This window comes from Gouania willdenowi, chromosome 20, assembly GCF_900634775.1.
Source record: "Gouania willdenowi chromosome 20, fGouWil2.1, whole genome shotgun sequence".
Lineage (NCBI taxonomy): Eukaryota > Metazoa > Chordata > Actinopteri > Blenniiformes > Gobiesocidae > Gouania > Gouania willdenowi.
In genome coordinates this window covers 12,603,447-12,622,772 of record NC_041063.1, presented here as the reverse complement: position 1 = coordinate 12,622,772, position 19,326 = coordinate 12,603,447, and the positions used below count along the sequence as shown (strand labels likewise).

Genomic DNA, 19,326 nt, shown 5'->3' with positions numbered 1-19,326 from the left:
CCTATAAATAGCAAAAAAGCTCCTCCACTGCTATAGTCTCAGTCTATGTTATCTAGCAAAGCAAAATTATCATCATGCTACTTACCAAACTCCACCCAGATACACTGAACTAGACATCGGATTTACATTTTTTCAGCATAAATTATGTAGTGGATGTAAAGTAATAACATTCTCATTATGCTCAATATAATTACCTACTGTATACTGTAAAGAAAAAAAGCCTATTCCTATACAATAAATCAGTGTTTTAAAAATTGCTGTAAAAGCATAATTTATGCATGTATGATGTTTTGATTACTTTGCAAATATACAATATTTCGAGGCATGCAATTATATCAGTATATACATACATTTAAATTCTGAAGAATACACAAACAAAATTTCAAGGCAGAATAATTTTTCTTTTGGTAATACCAGCTGCATTTAAAAAAAAAAAAAAATCTAATTTTTAATAATTCCAGTGAGATTCTGTATGTCTTATTTTTGAATAGTATGTTGAGGTTTTGTTTATTCAGATAAGGTTTTTCAGAAATGTTTTATCTCCTGACATGTTTCGACTGCTGATCGCCTTTGATGCTGCCTTTGATGTTTCCCTTGACTTCAATGTAATAGCTCCAGCGAGTTAAATTAATTGTCTTTTGACAAACTAGATAACAAGAGCACTCAAAGTGTGCAAACCTCCGCCAAGTTTATTTCATAACTTTTTGAAATATCCTTGCTCAAAAACTTCTTCTGGATACTGTATCTACAATACCTGCTGGATCAAACCTGTTCTTCCTTTTGACATTGCCCATCAGCTCAGCAAATTCAATTGAAATCCGTTCAGAACTTTTTGAGATATCCTGCTAAATGGTAAATGGTAAATGGACTTGATTTATATAGCGCTTTATCCGCACACTGAAGCAGTCTCAAAGCGCTTTACATATCAGCTCATTCACCCAATCACTCTCACATTCACACACCAGTGAGACAGGACTGCCATGCAAGGCGCTAAAAATCATCCACATTAATGGACACCACCGGTGAAAACATCCTTTGGCGGAGGTAACAATTATTGTCAATGAACTTTGCAAAAAAACTTGACCCATCATTTGAAAACCTCTGGCCAAGAACCAAAGTTCAGTGCAGTGATGAGAAGGAATCGAAAATGCAAGTTAACGCCTTAAAGAACCTCTCGACAAAGACCAATTCATTGTGTATCCGATACTCCCAACATCTTCAGCAATGACAACTCCAATGCAAGCAATGCATGTGACACACAAAAAGCGTCATAAAGCAGCCAATGGACAGAAACAAGTAAGGACTTACCAAGAGACTGGCCAGCGATGACGCGGGTGTTTTCCCCAGATACAGCTGCTCGGGCATTTCTTTCGTACAGGTACTGTACGAAGGCGTAACCCTTGTGTATGGAACAACCCACAATCTTGCCATATTTGCCAAAGATGACCTCTATGTCGGTCTTTTTGACGATCGATGTGTTGAGGTTTCCAATAAAAACTCTTGAGTTGAGGGAACGAGGGTCATTTTTGTTGGTCACGTTGCTGGTCTGGGTTTTACCAGTCATTCTCCACCAGTTTCCCACCTGGAAAACAAAGAAGGAAGGGAAGGCTAAGAAAACTCTAGCGCAAATACGAGAAAAGTATAGGTCAAAATGTCTTTTGGTCAATTGACAAATACATAAAACTTACGTAACAATTGGGGGGAATTGTTGGCAAAGGGTGATTATATTTGCACTGGTTGACGCCAGAGATTTATTTTTATATGAAGTAAAAAAACAAAAGGCAAACAGTTAGGGTGAAGTTGTCTCTTTTCATCTACCTCTTTTTCAGTTGTAGCAATTGTAGATAATTCCATTTAGTTCATATTTAAAAATACAGTTTTTTACTGAACTTTGACCCTTGACTACTTCCTGTAGTAGTTACAGTAAATGTTGGTTGTTGATGCTTTTATTCTTGAAATTTTTAAAGCAAATGGCAAACATGCTATGAGGCACATACGTGCCCGTTTGCATACACCTGCTTAAATCCATTCATTAAATTATTACTGGAGTCATTATATTAGTTATGCAAATATAAACAGCATGATCAGCCAACCTTAATTACAAATCTTTAACTTTGAAGGTAAATATTTGATGATAACATAATCTTTGCTGCCATTCATGCAACTAAATATGGTGGTGTCAGAAAAAAATATGTAAACACAAAATGCTATTATATTATGTTATATTATGAATGAGTAGTGTTTGAGTGTCAATCACAAAGAAACACTGCATTTTTTGTGTATGAGTTGTGTGTATGCAGCAAAAAGACAATAATGGCTGAGTGTATTTGATTAATAATTACAATAAAGTTGCCCAACATTCCTGATATTTTGAACTAATATTTTGCAGTAACAACCGTCCAAGAGTCCCCAGACCTCCAAACCGCATGCGTTAATTTGATTTTATTCCATCTTTGGAATGTGCAGCCATAGAGCTTATATATTTGATTTGTCATAGTGCCTTTATGAAATGTAATCTTATGATTGGTCTGGACTCACTGCAACTACCAAGCTTTGGAAAAGCTCTTTTGGAAGTGCCACTCAATCTTCAATCTTGCAGCTTTGTAGTAATACACTCCCATCATCTCATCTGGGCTTATGAAACTCTTTTACATAGATTTACATAAACCGTACTAGCCATATTAAAGATAACACTTTTGTTCTCCTACTGGTAAACAAACTATTCACTTACAAATTGTGGTAACTAATACAGACATCAAGGCTCTCTGATCGTAGACGGAAACATGAACCCAGTTTTATTTAAGTGTCATTTCAAATTTAAATCATCTATTTACTACTAGCTGTCTGATTATATAGTGATGTGAACAGGCTCAGTTACTTCCCTAAATAAAATACAATGGCCATTACTAAATTCTAAGATAAGGTGACAATAAGTGCTTATCGCAGCAGTTTCTTCGGCTATAAAACAGCTGCAGGAAGTGGAAACGCACGAACATCTCAGCACTTAAAGCTGATATCCGGAGTTTCTCAGAAATCTATGTTCATGTATTAGGGGTGTCCCAATCCGATATTGATATCAGATATTGGTCCGATATCAGCCAGAAAATGAATATCGAATTTTATCTGACTGTATCTAAAATCTTATATAATAAAATGTTGGTTTTTTGGATTTATTTTTTCAGTATTTTCTGTTTTATTTTTTAATTTCTTTGATTCAATCATAGTATATCTAAAAGGTTAATTATATGTAATCCATTAGTTTATAATAAATGGGTCTGTTTTTTGTTTTTTTTTTGTTTTTTTTAATAATCAAGGCTTGATTAACATTTAACACTACAAAATACATAATAAAAGTATGCATGATTCGTGCTGATATCGCATCGGATCGATATCGTCCAATACCCAAGGCTATAATATCGGTATCGTATCGGAAGTGAAAAAGTTGTATCGCGACATCCCTATTATGTATCATTCTTTTGAAATGCAAAAAAAAAATACTTAACTAGTCTTATACTATGGTCTACTGCTGGTGGTCGTTCATATACGTTAATGTACATAAGTCCCGCCTTCATCCTTTAGACCCCTGTACAAACAGAAAATTGAGCCGAGATCGCCCAGCCAATAGGCTTCAACTTCCTGTAGCAGAGACTGTCAATCAAAGTGAATGCGCGTACGTAAACTGTGCACGGAAACCAGGCCGCGCGTCACTCTGAGTAGCTTTTCAAAGACATAAATCAATGCGACCCGATGCGACCGTGTTATGTTCTGTGATGCGTGTGCACAAAAGAAGAGGCGTGGCTTCTGGTAGATTGGCAGAGGAAGTGGAGCTGTTTAGGGAGGGACATCGAGATGTTTGCTTTTGAATTTTCTCCCTCTCTCTTTTCATCCACCAGAAATAAGCATTGAGCAAATGAATTCCTAATACAGTTTGCCAGTCCCAAGGATCACAGTGGGCTATGTGTTGGCTGTAAATTGTCCGCCAGTATCCACATAATATACATTTTTTGTCACTTTTCTTAATCTTTCTAGCAAAAACTAAGATCTGTCACATGTAACAGGATGCTCCTTTTTGGATGGTGGTCCTTTTTAAGTATAGAAGATGAAAGAAAAACTGAAAATTTAGATTCTCATCCCATTTTACCATTCCAAAATGGGTAACACTCTACACAATAATTGCTGGGAATTGTGAATATTCAGTATTTTCATATTGAGTGTATTCAGACTTTGAGTCTGCCTCTGACACAGTGTGATAACTACACAGCTTTGTGACTGTGAACCTGAAAAATGGATCCAATCCACTGTAAATAGGATTAGTAACCAAGGTAACGCTGACATTTTGTTGAGCTTGTGTATGCGCACACACACACGCGCCAGCTACGCAAACACATTTTTTTTCCAATGACAGTCTGTCGCCTTTATCCAACATACATTTACAGGGCAAGAGGTTGTGGATTCCTCCATCTTAGCCACTTAGACTAAATATAGTGATAGTAATTATGACTGGAATGAATGTATCTTTATCTGCTTTATGAAAGCACCTCAACATAGATTAAATTACGCTTTGCGATGCTTGGTTTCTCATTCCCATGCATTGGTAGGGCACTGTTTGGAGCTACACTACAACACATGGCAAGTTATTTCTTAGAGGCGCTTCTCTTTGGTAAGAGGACTGCTGTCAGCGATTACCTTCAGTCTCGAGAAACCTTGGTGTTCTGATTGACTCAGAACTGACGTTCAGCAGCCAGATTAAATCAATGACAAAAACTGACTGAAGAACATCTCCAGAGTGAAAGGTTTAATGCCTGAGAAAGATCAGGAGAAGCTGGTCCATGTTTTTATCTCCAGCAGAACGCTGCAACTTGACTCCTAACCTGAACAAAGAGCACATTACTCACGTCTTTACACTGGCTCCCAGTCAGCCTCAGAATAGACTTTTAAGTTCTGCTGCTGGTGCATAAATCTCAGTAGCTGCGTTTCCATTGCCCTTGGAAATGAGCAAAATCTAAACACCTGAATGTCGAAAAAACATGCAAATATCACGAAAAGGTTGTTACGCTTTCATGAGGAGGAATTTCAGACGTTTGCGATGTGTCGCAAAAGCACTTTTTTCGCAAATACACGTCACAGAACGTGACACACCTGGTCACATGACCACTTCTCTCCGAGAAAGCATGGCGCGGTACGTGTAGACAGATGAGACCGGGACATTTCTTAAATTATTACTGCCATATTAGGTGTGAAACAACAAAAGAATACAGAGAGTTATAAGGAGGTTCTGAGGGTCCATCTTTCTGCAGCGAAGTCTCACGGGATGAGATTTCATAGGAGTTACGAGGCTCCTACCCAAAACAACCTTCAATGGAAACACGTTCAAAGCGCAATTATACTTTATCGACATTTAGAAATGTAACTTTTGTTTCGCAAAAATCTGCAACGGAATCCCAGCTCGTGAGATGCTAGTCAGATATGAACCCAGCAGCTCTCTCAGATCTATGAACACAGGTCAGATCGTGGAGCCCAGAATTCAAAAACGCTGCTTTTAGTTGTTATGCTGCACAGAAGTGGAACAAACTGCCAGCAGAGCTGAATTCAGCATCTAATGTGACCATTTTAAAACCAAGGAAAAAGCTTTCCTTTTCACGACTATGTTAATCGTTTTATTGTTTGATATATTGTTGTTTATTGTTTTCTAAATGCTGCACTTTCAATCATGTAAAGCACCTTGTGTATGAAATGCGCTGTACACAATGTACTGTACCTTGCCTTTTGCTTTCAACTGCCATCGACTGACATGAAGGGACAAATAATTTCTCTGTCACTGAAGGTTAAGGTCAAAGAGGACGGTCTGTAAATAGAGCTGGTCAATTAAGTAAACGTCAATGGCCCAAAACACAACCACGGCTATTACTACTCATCCATAGTAAAATTGAATGCTTGAACTCTTGTGTTACCTAAACTGACTAAATAGATTTCTATTCTATAAAGGATAGGATATTATTACTAGTGTAGTGAGTGGTTAATGTACAGTATGTAGCCAACAAAAGTGATACAATACAAGCTGCATTAAAGAGGTTGTTTCCGTATGTTCTAGAACAGTGGTTCTCATACTTGTTTGGCTCAAAAACCCCCTTTCTATTACTTCTGAATCTAAGTCCTTTCTTATGTCCAACTACAACATGTTACTCAGAATTCTATACTGTACTATAGAGCATAATGATAGAATGAATGAATGATAACACACATTTTATAGAATCTACTTTTGTAAATAAGAGAAATTAAACAGTATTTAGTGCCTCCTGAATAGATTTATTCCTACAGTTTTTTATCATTTCCCTCCACACCTTTTGTATTTTCAGTTCACGTCTCTCTCTCTCTCTCTCTCTCTCTCTCTCTCTCTCTCTCTCTCTCTCTCTCTCTCTCTCTCTCTCCTCTCTCTCTCTCTCTCTCTCTCTCTCTCTCTCTCTCTCTCTCTCTCTCTCTCTCTCTCTCTCTCTCTCTCTCTCTCTCTCTCTCTCTCTCTCTCTCTCTCTCTCCTCTCCTCTCTCTCTCTCTCTCTCTCTTCTGTAATGTGATATTGTTTTGTGTGTTTTTGTTGTTATTTTGTTTAAGTGGTTGTGTGTGTCTTTGTTGTCTTATGTTTGATGAGTCATTATGTGTATTTTGGGAATTTTTTCCGCACTTTTTCACTGCTGATTTGTGTGTTTTTGGGAGGTTTTGTGGGTTTTATAGGGCTTCATATTCCTTCCAATTTCTTGAATTACAGTTTTTGGGGATTTGCTTTCAGGGGCCGCAAACAATTTGACCGAGGGCCACATGGGCCACCAGTTATTTATGTCTATGCATGTCTATTTGAGAAACACTGTTCTACCTGCTGACACAGTGGGATGATAGCAATAAACTAACTAGAGTTTAATCCTCTGACAGGAATCTCTTTAAAACGGATGTGGACAAGGACAAACAACATGAGAAAAACATTACGGTTTCCCACTTGACTGATCAATCAGTTGTAGGTGCTGGACATGGATCAATTCTTACCGCTTCTTACTGTTATTTATTGTGTTGTCTTCTTTTATTGTTTTCTTTGGGGCATGATACTAATTTATTCCATCAGTAGCTTTCCTGCTGACTTCGCCGTTTTGGTTTCTTTACTACCTCCATTAGATTGCTCTTTCTGGGAGGTGATAGCGTCATTGGTAAAAATATGGGCCAAAAGCACAGGAAGTGAAAGGCACAGGGAATGTAATTGGCAGAATAATTGTTTTCGAGGGCTTGACATCTGTTATGGAAAAAAAAAAAAAAAAAAAAAAAAGACCACAAAAGGAGCTTCTTTCCTGGCAAAGAAGTTCACAAAGTGCTTTTAGAGGGAAAATGATGACCTGCTGTGCAAGGCCTCACTCTTTAAACATGATTACAGCTTCCACGGGGCGGCCTTTTGTCAGTTAAGAGCAGGAGAACGATAAGTCTGCATTTTTCCTTTAATGTCAGTACGGCTGTGAAATGGGTGTCACAATTTTCAAAAGGTGGATGTCTCCTTTCGGAATAAGACGTAATGCTGTTGCAGTGTAAGAAAAAAAAAAAAAAAAACTCAGCCTTCTCAGCCTGTAATATGTTACAAATGGAAATTTTAATCTCATACCAATACCACAGAAACATGGACAAGTTCCAAGAGGAAAAATAGCACCAAGGCCATAGGTTTGACAGTCGTTTACTTGAAAAAAAAAAAAAAAAAAAAAAACGGGTTAGTGCATAAGTGGCCCAATCCCTGAGTGTCTCTGTCATGCTTTATGTGTTGGCAGACAGCTTCTTTAAAGCTTGTTGTTTAGGTCCGTCCACCTGCATGATTTGTGGACATTTTTCACGAATGAAGGGGAACTTGTTGAACTGATTCCTTTTGTAATTTCCTACCACTCCACCGCTGTATACATTTCCTCGCCATGCCTCAGCCACTCCGCTCTGATTGTTGCCTAGGCAGCTTGACATGGTGAGAAAGGCTGGAGAGGCCTGCTCACTGAAACAGAACTGCAAAAGGCAACCTAATACACCTTTTCCAATGCTGTTGCTGCCATGTTCTCCACTGTTGGAATAATTGCTCCTAAGGATTTCTTCCATGTCTATCTTGTCCAAAAACACATCTCCTCTGTTGGTAGAAGCTGAGCAGAGCAGCAAAGACAAACTGCACTGACGTTTGTCTGATTTAGAGGTAAAAAGGCAACTGCAGAAATTCAATTTAAAACTAATAAAATGGACCCTAAACTAATTAAATGTCATACACAACGCTCCAGGTTTTTTACGTGCAACTTGAAAAATGACTGCAGTCTCCAAGATAGGAGGACGCAAAAACTAATTTCACTCACATTTTCTATCGGCTGCTGCCCTTTGGCTCTATGAGCCAGGGCTCATTCAGCTTGGCTGGGGTTTAACTCAGTGAGACAACTACAAGGGTCTATAAAGGGTCTTTAAAGGTGAAGGAAGAAAAACTGGAAATCGTTGTGTTGTTGGATGCAGTAGGACGGTTAAGTTACATTGGATAATAGTGACATGGCAGTATTGTTTCCTGCATGCCTATACAGTTTCCATATTCCAATTTAATTAAAATAGTATTTTAGAGGGTTTTGAGTCTCATTTTATCAGGAGTGAGTAAATCATACAAAAAAAAAAAATTCAAAATTGACAGATTATTTTTAAATAAATGCATTTTCCATATCTGATTCCCCTCATACTATGTCATACTATGTATATACAGTATATATACACACACTAGGGCTGAACGATTAATTCATTCTAAATCTCAATCAAATTACAATAAAGATTACAGACATTGTTAAACCAACTTAAATCAGCAACATTATTATACATTATGATAATGCGGTGAAAATATATTTTAAAAAACAGCAAGTAATGTACTACTTAATCTTTTGTAAATAAATATTTACACTGAAAATTACAATCTATATATTCATAATAATTTACTCCATGATCTATAAAAATTGTAATACAATTGAACCATTCTTTTCAATGCAACACTGGTCTCGGTTCCGTAATTGACCAATACGCAATTCTAACAAAGCGCTCTGTGCTGAAAGTTCAGTGGCTCTGCGCTCGACTACTCCGCCTTAGGTTGTATCGCTGAGCGCACTAAGCTGCGTCTGTCATATTCATTTAGACCAAGCTGCTGAGACAAAAGCTACAGTACATGCTAACTGCAAAGTTACCTTGTAGCAACATGGCTAATGTCCAAGCGGGAATGAAAGATCATCCAAAAACACAACGTACGTCGCACAATGCTGAACTAAATTGGTGGAAATATGACAAACACTACTATAAGGACCCATTTTGTTTAATATGCTGCTGAGAATGTAACACATGGTAAATCAATATATATATATATATAATTTTTTTTCATTTATTGCTATGAGATTAAATATTATTTAATAATACAAAGTTTACAGAGGAAGCAGTTAAAATGGTGCAGTGTTTGATTTCAATATTATTATTATTATATTCTGTCATTATTGTATTATTATAGCAGCTCGTGATGGACAATAACAGAGAATGGTCTCGTCAAACTGTGTGAAATGTTAAGTTTCTTCCACAAATAAGAATTCAAAAGGTTGAAAAAGTTTTAATAGGTCAAATAAATATTTATTTGAGTTTGTTTTTTGTTTTTTTAGCTTCTAACAAGCTGCTGAATAGTATAGACATTTTAAAACCTAGTGGAAATCATTGGGTTTTCCCCCCCCATACTCATTACTTTTGCATTTTTAAACATTATAAAACATATTGTTGCTTGTTTACCAAAGACAGAAAGATGAACGTTCTGTAAAGTTGGGAAGTTATGAGTGAAGAAGATCATTTTCTGTGAGTTCATTAAAGTCCAACACCTTTTAATACTTTGTTGAACAAAGTACAAAACAAATAGTTTACTTTTAGAATACTTTTTTAAATTAAATATTGCAATTCAATACACTAAATTATACATTATAATAAAACTTATCAGCTCTTTTAACCTGAGCAAATTCTCAAACAATCTAATGCGAGTCCACAATTATTCATTATTAGTTATTGATGGCATTTGCATTATGTACATTTCTCTGCACATCAAAACCATAAGAAATAAATGAAGATGCATTGAGTTTAAAAGTATTTAGATTATTATAATAAAGGTGTGTTTTCATTTGGGAATCTCACATATTTGGCTGCTGGCTGTTTTCCTCTCCTCATTAAATCTGAATGTGTCATCATTAGCGCTCGGAGAAACAGCTGCAGCAGGGACCACATTTTAATAGGAGGGCACATTAGCATTTGTTAACATCTACTCTGCAGCCCACGTAAGTAAAGCAAAGTTGCAGCTCTTCATTAGGAGCATTCATCTAAGCTTTAAAAGGCCTTTGACTTTATTGAACACATAGGGCAACAGAGCCTTTTTTTAGCTGGTGTGTAACCAGAAAACGGGACATTTCTTTTTTTTCTTATTCCCAACTGACTACAATTATTTGGAAAAATAAGGATTTTTAAAAGCTGTTGTGTTGTGAGTCACATATTGCCAAACAGCCTGTATGGGACAAAGATGATCGACAATTCTCTGGCTTCAAAGTCTCATCAGAAGGTCATTTTAATTTCAGTAACCCCCGTCAAAGAATGCGTGTACCCCTCGTTCTTTGGTTATTCCGTTTTAAAACCAAATCAAAGTAGCAAATAAACGGTGTGGTTATTTTGTTTTACTGACTTAAACCTTAAACAGAATTACAGAAAAATAAAAAAACCAGACAAGCAGTGTTTTTCTAGTTAGCTATTTTTTTTGCAATTAAAAATAAGGATACATAAACATAGAATTCTCAGAAACTCCGGATATCAGCTTTAATGGACACTAGGACGAGAGCTTCATGTTTTAAGCTCACCACATAGAGGGGACCCACAGACGGGGGCAAACTTTTACTCCGGGACAAAAAAAAAAAAAGGCGCAACGCATAAGTCACATTACTATTAATAATACATAAATAAATCAAAACATATGTGATTAAAGGAACTTGAAGTGGTGTAATGAATCTACTGGTGCTCCTTGTTTCTTGTGATTAATTTCCCTGTGTTGACGGCTGCCGTTATGGCTAGCGGTATTAAAACGTGCAAAATAAATATTGTTACTGCCCTCAAAAAAGCTGTGGAATTGAAATCGTAGAAGTTCTAACACCTATTGTTCCTCACACCAGCCTCAGAGTCGCCAGTTATTCTGGATAGTATTTGGACCGTAACGCTGTTCGCTCTGACAGAATGTGTCGTGCTTAAGCTCTCGCTCTAATTTACCCAGAAATATCTAAATATCTCAAACAATACAAGATTTTGCCATTAATATTTTTAATTTGGTTTTAAAGTGGAATAACCAAAGAACGAAGGGTACATGGATTAGAAAAGTGTTCCTACATCTATTTATTGTAAATTACAATTTTTTTTAAAAATGGTTAGCTCTTTGATTTCATAATTGTGTGTAAATATGACTGAGGCTCCTTGCTTGTGAGTCAGACTTGGTACAGGAGAGACATATTTGGCATTGGCTTTGGTGTGGTGCTGTTGCACAGAGCGAGCGTTTGGCCATCTGGGGTCTTACAGTGACCTATGTCTGAGCCCATGTCTGGCAGAGTGTGTCCTTGCCTGCAGCCCAGCCTGGCGCTGAAAACTGTTTCTTCAAAAGATGCTTGTCTGCCACTCCACTTAGATTTGTGTACATAATTTCTGCTGATGGCCATGCAGGGTATGATGGCTTGGAAACACCGAAAGGCTGTGCCCATATCCCCGTCTGCTGTGAAGTGCATCTGGCCTGGCCATACGTTAGCACTGCAAGCAACACCATCAACAGAGTCAGGGAAATACGTTTTTGTGAAGGGAACACGCATACAGCAAAATTCAACTTTGGGAACAGCTGGGAAATAAGATTAAGCACACAGGCTTTTGAATAGGGGTGGGAACCTCTGGGTACCTCACGACACGATACGCGAAACAAAGCTCACGATAACGATCATCTCACGACATGACGATACTGCAATTATGGATGTATTGGTCAGAAATCAATCTACGATAATCTATGACATAACAAGAAGAAAAAAAAAAGATTAAGTGAAAAAATACAATTCTTATTTTCTATCTCTGAAAGACAATAAATTGAAAAAGTGTCCTATGAACAGTGACACTATTTTAGTGCAACATTTCTATAAATAAGTGTCAACATACCAATGTAAATGAATAAGTATCTCCAATAGTGCTTTATGTAAACAAAAAAATAGGATCTTTCTTACCAGTGACACCATTATAGTGCAATATTCCAGTAAACAAAACATTACTGGAAGAATATTCTGTGAAGACCTACTTGCACATTTTAGTGAAAAAGCATATATATTTATATTTATTTAAATAAATAATTGCATGTTCTCCTCGTGCTGCGTGGGTTTCCTCCGGGTACTCCGGCTTCCTCCCACAATCCAAAAACATGACTGTAAGATTGATTGGAGTCTCTAAATTGCCCATAGGAGTGAATGAGTGAATGGTTGTCTGTGTCTGTGTTGCCCTGTGATGGACTGGCGCCCTGTCCAGGGTGTACCCCCGCCCAGCGCCCTATGAGAGCCGGAGATTGGCACCGGCAGACCCCCGTGACCCTGATAAACGGGAATAAGCGGGTATGAAAATGGATGGATGGATGGATATATATATATGGTCCTTTTAAATAAAAAATAAAAAATCGATACCTAGCGCGAGCATATTGATAATCGATCGTGCAAAATATATCGTGATATATCGCCGTATCGAGATATCGTCACACTCCTACTTTTGAATAATCAGACCTGAGTTTTATTTTATTACTAAAATATGTATTAAATGACTTAATGAAACTAAATCATACATTTTTAGGAAGGTGAATTATAATGTTCTATGAATGTTTTCATGCTGTTTTAGAATGTGACCTTTTTTTTATTTCTATTTCATATGATAGAGTATGTTTTAAGGGTGACTTTTAACAACTGTCCAGGAACAGGAAATAAAAAATAGCCATAGGTTAATTCTGGTGCATTTACTGTAATGTTGATGATGATGATGATATATATTGTCCCTGTCAAATGACCAAAGAAATGAAAATAAATAAATTCAGCTTGTGAGGCATGTATAACTTTATCCTTTACCTTTGCAGAGCGCTTAAAATGTCAGCAGAGTTTGTCATTGTTGTACTATTTATTAAATAGTTCTCTTTTAGCAAAATCAGAGAATTACAAAATAATGACAGTGATGAGGTGAAAGAAGACCAAAATAATCATATCGCCCAAGGCTGTGCCTCACTCCTCAGTCATAGGACTAAGTTTAGCTATTTAAATTAGTCAAATACAGTATTTCAGCTTGATGAAATTGACTTCTCTATTATGCTACGACATGGCGTGAACACTGGAATGTAAATAATGCGTTATTACATACATTTTGGGGTACTGCAGAAAGGAAACGTTGAAAATCTTACATGGGGCAATTTCTTGTATCAGCTTAAACACTTTGAGCTCTTTCACTTTCACAACTTGACAAACTATCTCACCTCACAGTTCTTCAGTTTAGGGATGTACAACGTTTTAGTCACAAGTTATTGGTTGTTTTTTTTTTTGCAGCAGCAGAAGTAAAAATAACCTGCAAACACATGAGGTGTGTGTGTGTATTTGTGGTATTAGTATTTAAATATTTTAGGGTCTTCTGTTACTGTTTTTATCCCCTTTAATATAGAACATTATAGAGAAACACTCTTATTTAACTTGTAACTTCATCCGTATAAATGTTGTCATCAGGACTATTTCAGTTATCGTATCGACTAAATGACATTAATAATTTAGTCGACTAAATCCGTTACAGATAGAGTCGTCTCAAGTGAAGATATTAATGTTTTGTTTTTATTAGTTGACAATATCAATATATTTGATACATGTCATTTTCGTTCACATACATTTTTTTAATTAGTCATAGATAAAAAAAACTATGACAAATTTGATTTGATTAGACTTAATTTGAAGTGTTATACATAAGGCTGACATTAGCATAAACAAGGTTTCATGAAAGCTGTCATTAAGTGTCCTTAACCTCTTTAGCAATAGCTCCCTATTAAAAATATTAAAATAATGAATTGTTATTTCTTACAGATGGTATTGATGATTAATGACATTAACTTAAAATAAAATGATGGCAAAAGAATTTGTTAACCAAAAAAATAAATCAATTTGCGCAATAAGTCAGCCACCTTCCTACTTCACCTCCTGCCACCTCTACAGACCATCAACTTTCCTTACGGATGTGGTTAATTTTAAGTTTTAAATCCCTGTTAAGATAACTAAACTAACAAAAAAGACTATTCTGGAAGAAAATAGATATTTTATTTGTGTGGGGAACGATTTATTTAATTGTCAGCATGCCGGCATACCGACAATGATCACGTGTATTCAAATTCAAGTTATATTTTGTAGCTCTTCAAATCAGCCTTTTTTATAAAACTTCAATAAAAGTGTGACCAAAGAACAAAATCAACACTGGTCAGTAACACAAATTTACTCCAACAGCAGATTTCAAAACTCTAATGAAACAATGGGAAGAATATTGGAGTAAACCCAATGTGTGCGCAATGCACGCTCAGGAAGAACATGCAATCCATTGTGCCAGGTACTTAGCACAATGGTTTGTATGTAATAGTTGGCATAATATTGTGCTTCCTTCTCAGGGGGTAAAATATTTTTATCTCTTCAACAGCCGCCCTGTATAATTAAGTTTATATTGTGTTGGCAGGAACCATTCACTTTGAGCACCCCAACAAAGCCCTGAAATGAGAATTATCTTCATTTTTGTAAGTAAAAGGATAATAAATAAGTGTTAAAAATTTCGCTACAATATTGTTAGACCCATGCTAACTTCTATTAACATAGCATATTAGAGATATACTAACTAATATAGGACATCAAGCTGAAACAAGTGCCTTTTAATGATCAAGCCATTCATTTGGCAGGAGGTTATTACCAGGGTTGAGGTCAATTACATCCATGTCCAATTACAACTCAATTACGATTACCAGCATTTTTTCCAAATATAATTATCCTTCTCCCCCTGAAAGTAAATACAATTACATTCTCAGTTACTGAACGGTTGAACGGGCCCTCGCAACCAGATGCATGTTGTGTTGAGGTGTGTTGCATGTCGGGGTGTGGCAGAAAGTGTTGAGACGTAGCTGACCATTTTCAAGGATTATATCACAAACTTTCCTGCAATGTTCTGTGCAAATATGATGCCTAAGATTTCCTTTTACCAGTAGGTGGCGCTATGACTATGAATGACGGTTGGGTTAAACCATAACTCATTTTTTTTGGCATACAAATGAAAGCTGCCATAATCAATTAGCATCTTCTTAGCTCTACAAACTCTTAATAACTTCCATAGGCGAAGCACATCATCCAAGTGAACCGACTGCTAAGAGGAATATTTCATTCTATAAAGATTCAACTTTATTGTCAAGATTATTTTATAACACAACCAAATAAACATGTATGTTTAAAATTAAAAAAAAAAAAACAAATAATGTGTGAAACACTTTAACAGTGCAGTGTTGGATGCAAGACCTATCTATAAAACCAAGGAATTTTTATCTGTGATGTCATCAATGCAGAGAGTGATGATGTCAGAATTTTGCAGAAGTTCCACAGTGATGATGTCATCAATGCCAGCTCGGAGTAAATACACTTTTCAAGGGGGCGCCATTGAGTCATTTTGCCATTCACATGTTCAATTCCCCCGAAATATCAAATTTTTCGCCAGTCCTAATATGTGTTGTGTTTAAGCCCTCAAAAACACAAAAACTTTTTTGTAAGAATCATAATAAAAAAAAGAGGTGCATTACAATAGGGTCCTACGCACCATTGTGCTCGGGCCCTAATTAATCACAATTACTGAGCCTTTAATAAATAATCCCATAAAACTTAACCTACCTCTTGTGTTAGCTTTCAGTTAGCATCTCCCATGATAACGGGTCAGTTTTGACTTATGTCTTAAATCAGCTGTAAAATACACTAAGATTATTATCTATCATCACATTTGTTTCTCATCTGTCAGTATAGCCCAAGATTTCATTTTTTTAAAAGATGGTGGTGGGAAAACTTGGTATGAAACATAATTTTATAATTATCAACTACATATGTGTAAGCCATAGAACTGTAACATGGTTCCCTAGGTTTTTTTTTGTTTTGTTTAATTTAACTATAATTGACAGTTTTTAATTTGCGAATTTCCATGGCCATTACAATTACAAAGTCAATAATCTACACTCAACTACAATGTAATTATGAGTAAAACATCAAAAGCCTTTTTCAATCACAATTGCATTATAATTGTAATGAATGATACAATTACAACTATAACTGAACCCAACCCTGGTTATTACTGCGGCTGTTATTGTTAGCGTGAGTAGAATATGGAGGCTACAAAGCTAAACAAAATGGCTAAATGCTCACTAGTCCTTTTATCAATAACTTTTCTACAGAATGACTTGATTCTGCTTTGTAAGGATTTGTTCAGAGCAAGACGACCAGTTGCGTTTGTACACTGAACAGACTTTGATCCTACAAAACTCCATCAGCTTTCAGTGACTTCCTCTTCTCTTTTTTTTCCAAAAAGCCAAACTAAATGTTCAAAGACGAGTAATACACCGACAAAGTTTCGTTTATTTTTTTTTATAAATAGATAAAAGCTTGTATCGCAAACTTCAAAGGTTTCATAACACTTCAAACGTTTCTCTATGGTTCAGTGGCTATACTTCAAAGTAATGCTAAGGATTGAAACTATACTGCTGCTGTGCGTAGCGGCTACAAACCTCCTCGTCAGTGCCACGAGGTGTAAGGTGTGAAGAAATGGAGAGGAGATAAAAGCCGAGGCTAATTGAGACAAAGCCTGTCCTTCGCCTGTGCGAAACACAAAGCTTTCGCTGAAGACGCCGTAATTGCAACTGCCAGGGAACCAATCAGTCAAATGAATTCACCATTAGAGGTTGAAGCCCACTATTAAAGTAAAATGAGGAATCATTGGTGATCCTCCAGGTTTAATTTAGTCATTATCAGGCTTACAGTAGATCCAGCCCACCATTTACCTGCCAACATATCTCCAAAAGTCAATAATCTGGATGAAGAATGCATCAGCGAAGGTTCTCAGTCATCTGAAATCACTACCTGTTGACGTTAAGGTCCTTAATATCAGCACTTAAAAGGAATCATTACAATGAGGGCGCCGCTGTTTGTCTTGGCACAGCATGTCCTTGTACAAGTGGACACCACAAATTCATTCATTAACTCATCAATCCCTTCACTATTGTTCACTAAGCAATGTCTTTTGTCCCTAATTGCTAAAGATTAAATACTCCATTAGTAAATTAAATATGTATTTAGTATTACTGTTCCATGTCTGCAATTTGAGCAGCAGCAAAATGCCTTAAGATGAATTTGCATGATGGAGAATCGTTTCAATATCCTCAATTTGTCTTGGTTTTTCTGTGTTTGTGTTTTCTTGCAAGAATTCCTAAATCTGGAAATCTGGATCAGGCGTCATAATATATCAAATAATTATTTAGCAAAAATATAAATGTATAATTATAAAAAATATGGACATACAGAAAGTTTTTTTTTTTAACAAATTGCATTGTTCTTTTTATTCTATTTTTTATTGTAAAGTGTCCTTGGGTGGCCTGAAAGGGGCTTTTAAATAAAATGAATTATTATTATTTTCATTAATACATTTGGAAAGCTAGCATGATTTGAGCTAGCAAGACCTCCTCTAAGCCCCACACCTCCTTCCTCTCTCACATGCTACTGTCTGGGCAACACCCAGTGTCTGCGTCATGGTCATGGTGGGGCGGCCTTCGCAGGCAGGCACTAGAGCTGAATAGAATATGTATAGAATGTGTATGTGTCTATTGCCTGCTCTGTTGATTCACGTGATGTCACTCACATTGCGACAGGGTCCCGGGTAGTGGAGGGTTTTTGTCCTCCCCGCAGTTTTCCTAATGCCCCCCCCATTTAATACCACTTGGCGCCAACTCTGGCACCACCCAACGCCACACCCCCATAGGCTGAATGCACATCTGTTATTAGAACAACACATATATTGATAATGACAACATAAAGATAACAAACTAACGAGCTATCAAACAAAAAGTCGGCAACCTCTACATCACTTTTCAGGCCCTTCAGTTCCATCATTTATGCTCAATATTTGTGGGAATGTTGCATGCAGCTGAAGAAAAAGACAGAGGGGGGCGAGGGCAGGACGAGGCATGAAGGCATCTGATTGGTTCTTTCCATTTGGACCCAATGTGAGAGATTGGTCAGAGTTTCTACAGAATTGCAGCTGACATTTTTCATTCCTTTTTCTGAATACTTAGTGTATTGACTACTCTCAGGATGTAAGGATCATTTCACCCAGAATAACAAAAAGTGATTCTGGGTGAGACTCCACCTTGGAATTTTCTTTCTTTTTTTTTTTTTTTTTTTTTTTTTTTTTTTAAGAACCCATGAGCCAGTAGGGGACCCAAATCTGAGGAGAATTAAATGTACCCAAATTTATCTTCAATATGCTTTAAAAAATGTGGCATAAAATAAAACAAACCATTTTTGGAAGTTTTGGTTTTCTTCAGGCTTAATTATGTCCAAATCATTGGACTCCAAAGTCATGCAGTCTGTGAAATCAGACAGAAATGATTGACAGGTATCCCTCATTCCCTTTGGATAGCATACACAGAAAATGGCATAATAATCATAATCATTAAAAAGGACTTATCCATGTAGGGCAGGAAAACAAAGGAAGAACGCTGTGAAGGGAAAACAGTCCAATAATAAAAGAAAGATGTTTGTTTTGGGATTTGGGATGGATGGAGGTGTAATGTAGAAATTTGTGGTAGCTAGCTCAGCTAGCCTCAGAATAAAAAGCTTGTGAGCTAGGATTTGCATGTTCATATACCAAACTTTAGTGTTTGCTTTATGAAAGATAGCTGATTACCCTGGCATGCTCATTCAAACAGCATCTTGCAAAGGGCCCTGCTAGATGCTAGAACAAGCTCTTTTGTATTTAACGTTTTTTTTTTACATTGATACAAAAAAAGGCAAACATTAAGGTGAATGAAATCCACATTGGAAACATGAGTTTGCTGGGTAATAATGTTGATACATAATTCCAGCTAGACTGATATACTCACTTGGTGAGCACCTGCAACATCTTTTTATTTAGTGAAATATTGGAGGTTAAAAACATTGTTTTGCTGCAAAGGAATGTAAATCAAAGCTGAGC

At 36.6% G+C, this 19,326-nt stretch overlaps 1 protein-coding gene across 2 annotated transcripts in view; it reads right to left on the bottom strand.

Annotated features, from left to right (window-relative positions):
* The window catches only part of LOC114454366 (RNA-binding Raly-like protein), a 143,416-nt gene that overhangs the window by 63,923 nt on the left and 60,167 nt on the right, over positions 1-19,326 (bottom strand). For both annotated transcript variants that reach the window (XM_028434793.1, XM_028434794.1), the window contains exon 2: positions 1,309-1,582. In XM_028434793.1, coding sequence (XP_028290594.1) covers positions 1,309-1,564 — 256 coding nt within the window. In that variant the 5' untranslated portion in view covers positions 1,565-1,582. The remainder of the gene's footprint in view (positions 1-1,308; positions 1,583-19,326) is intronic.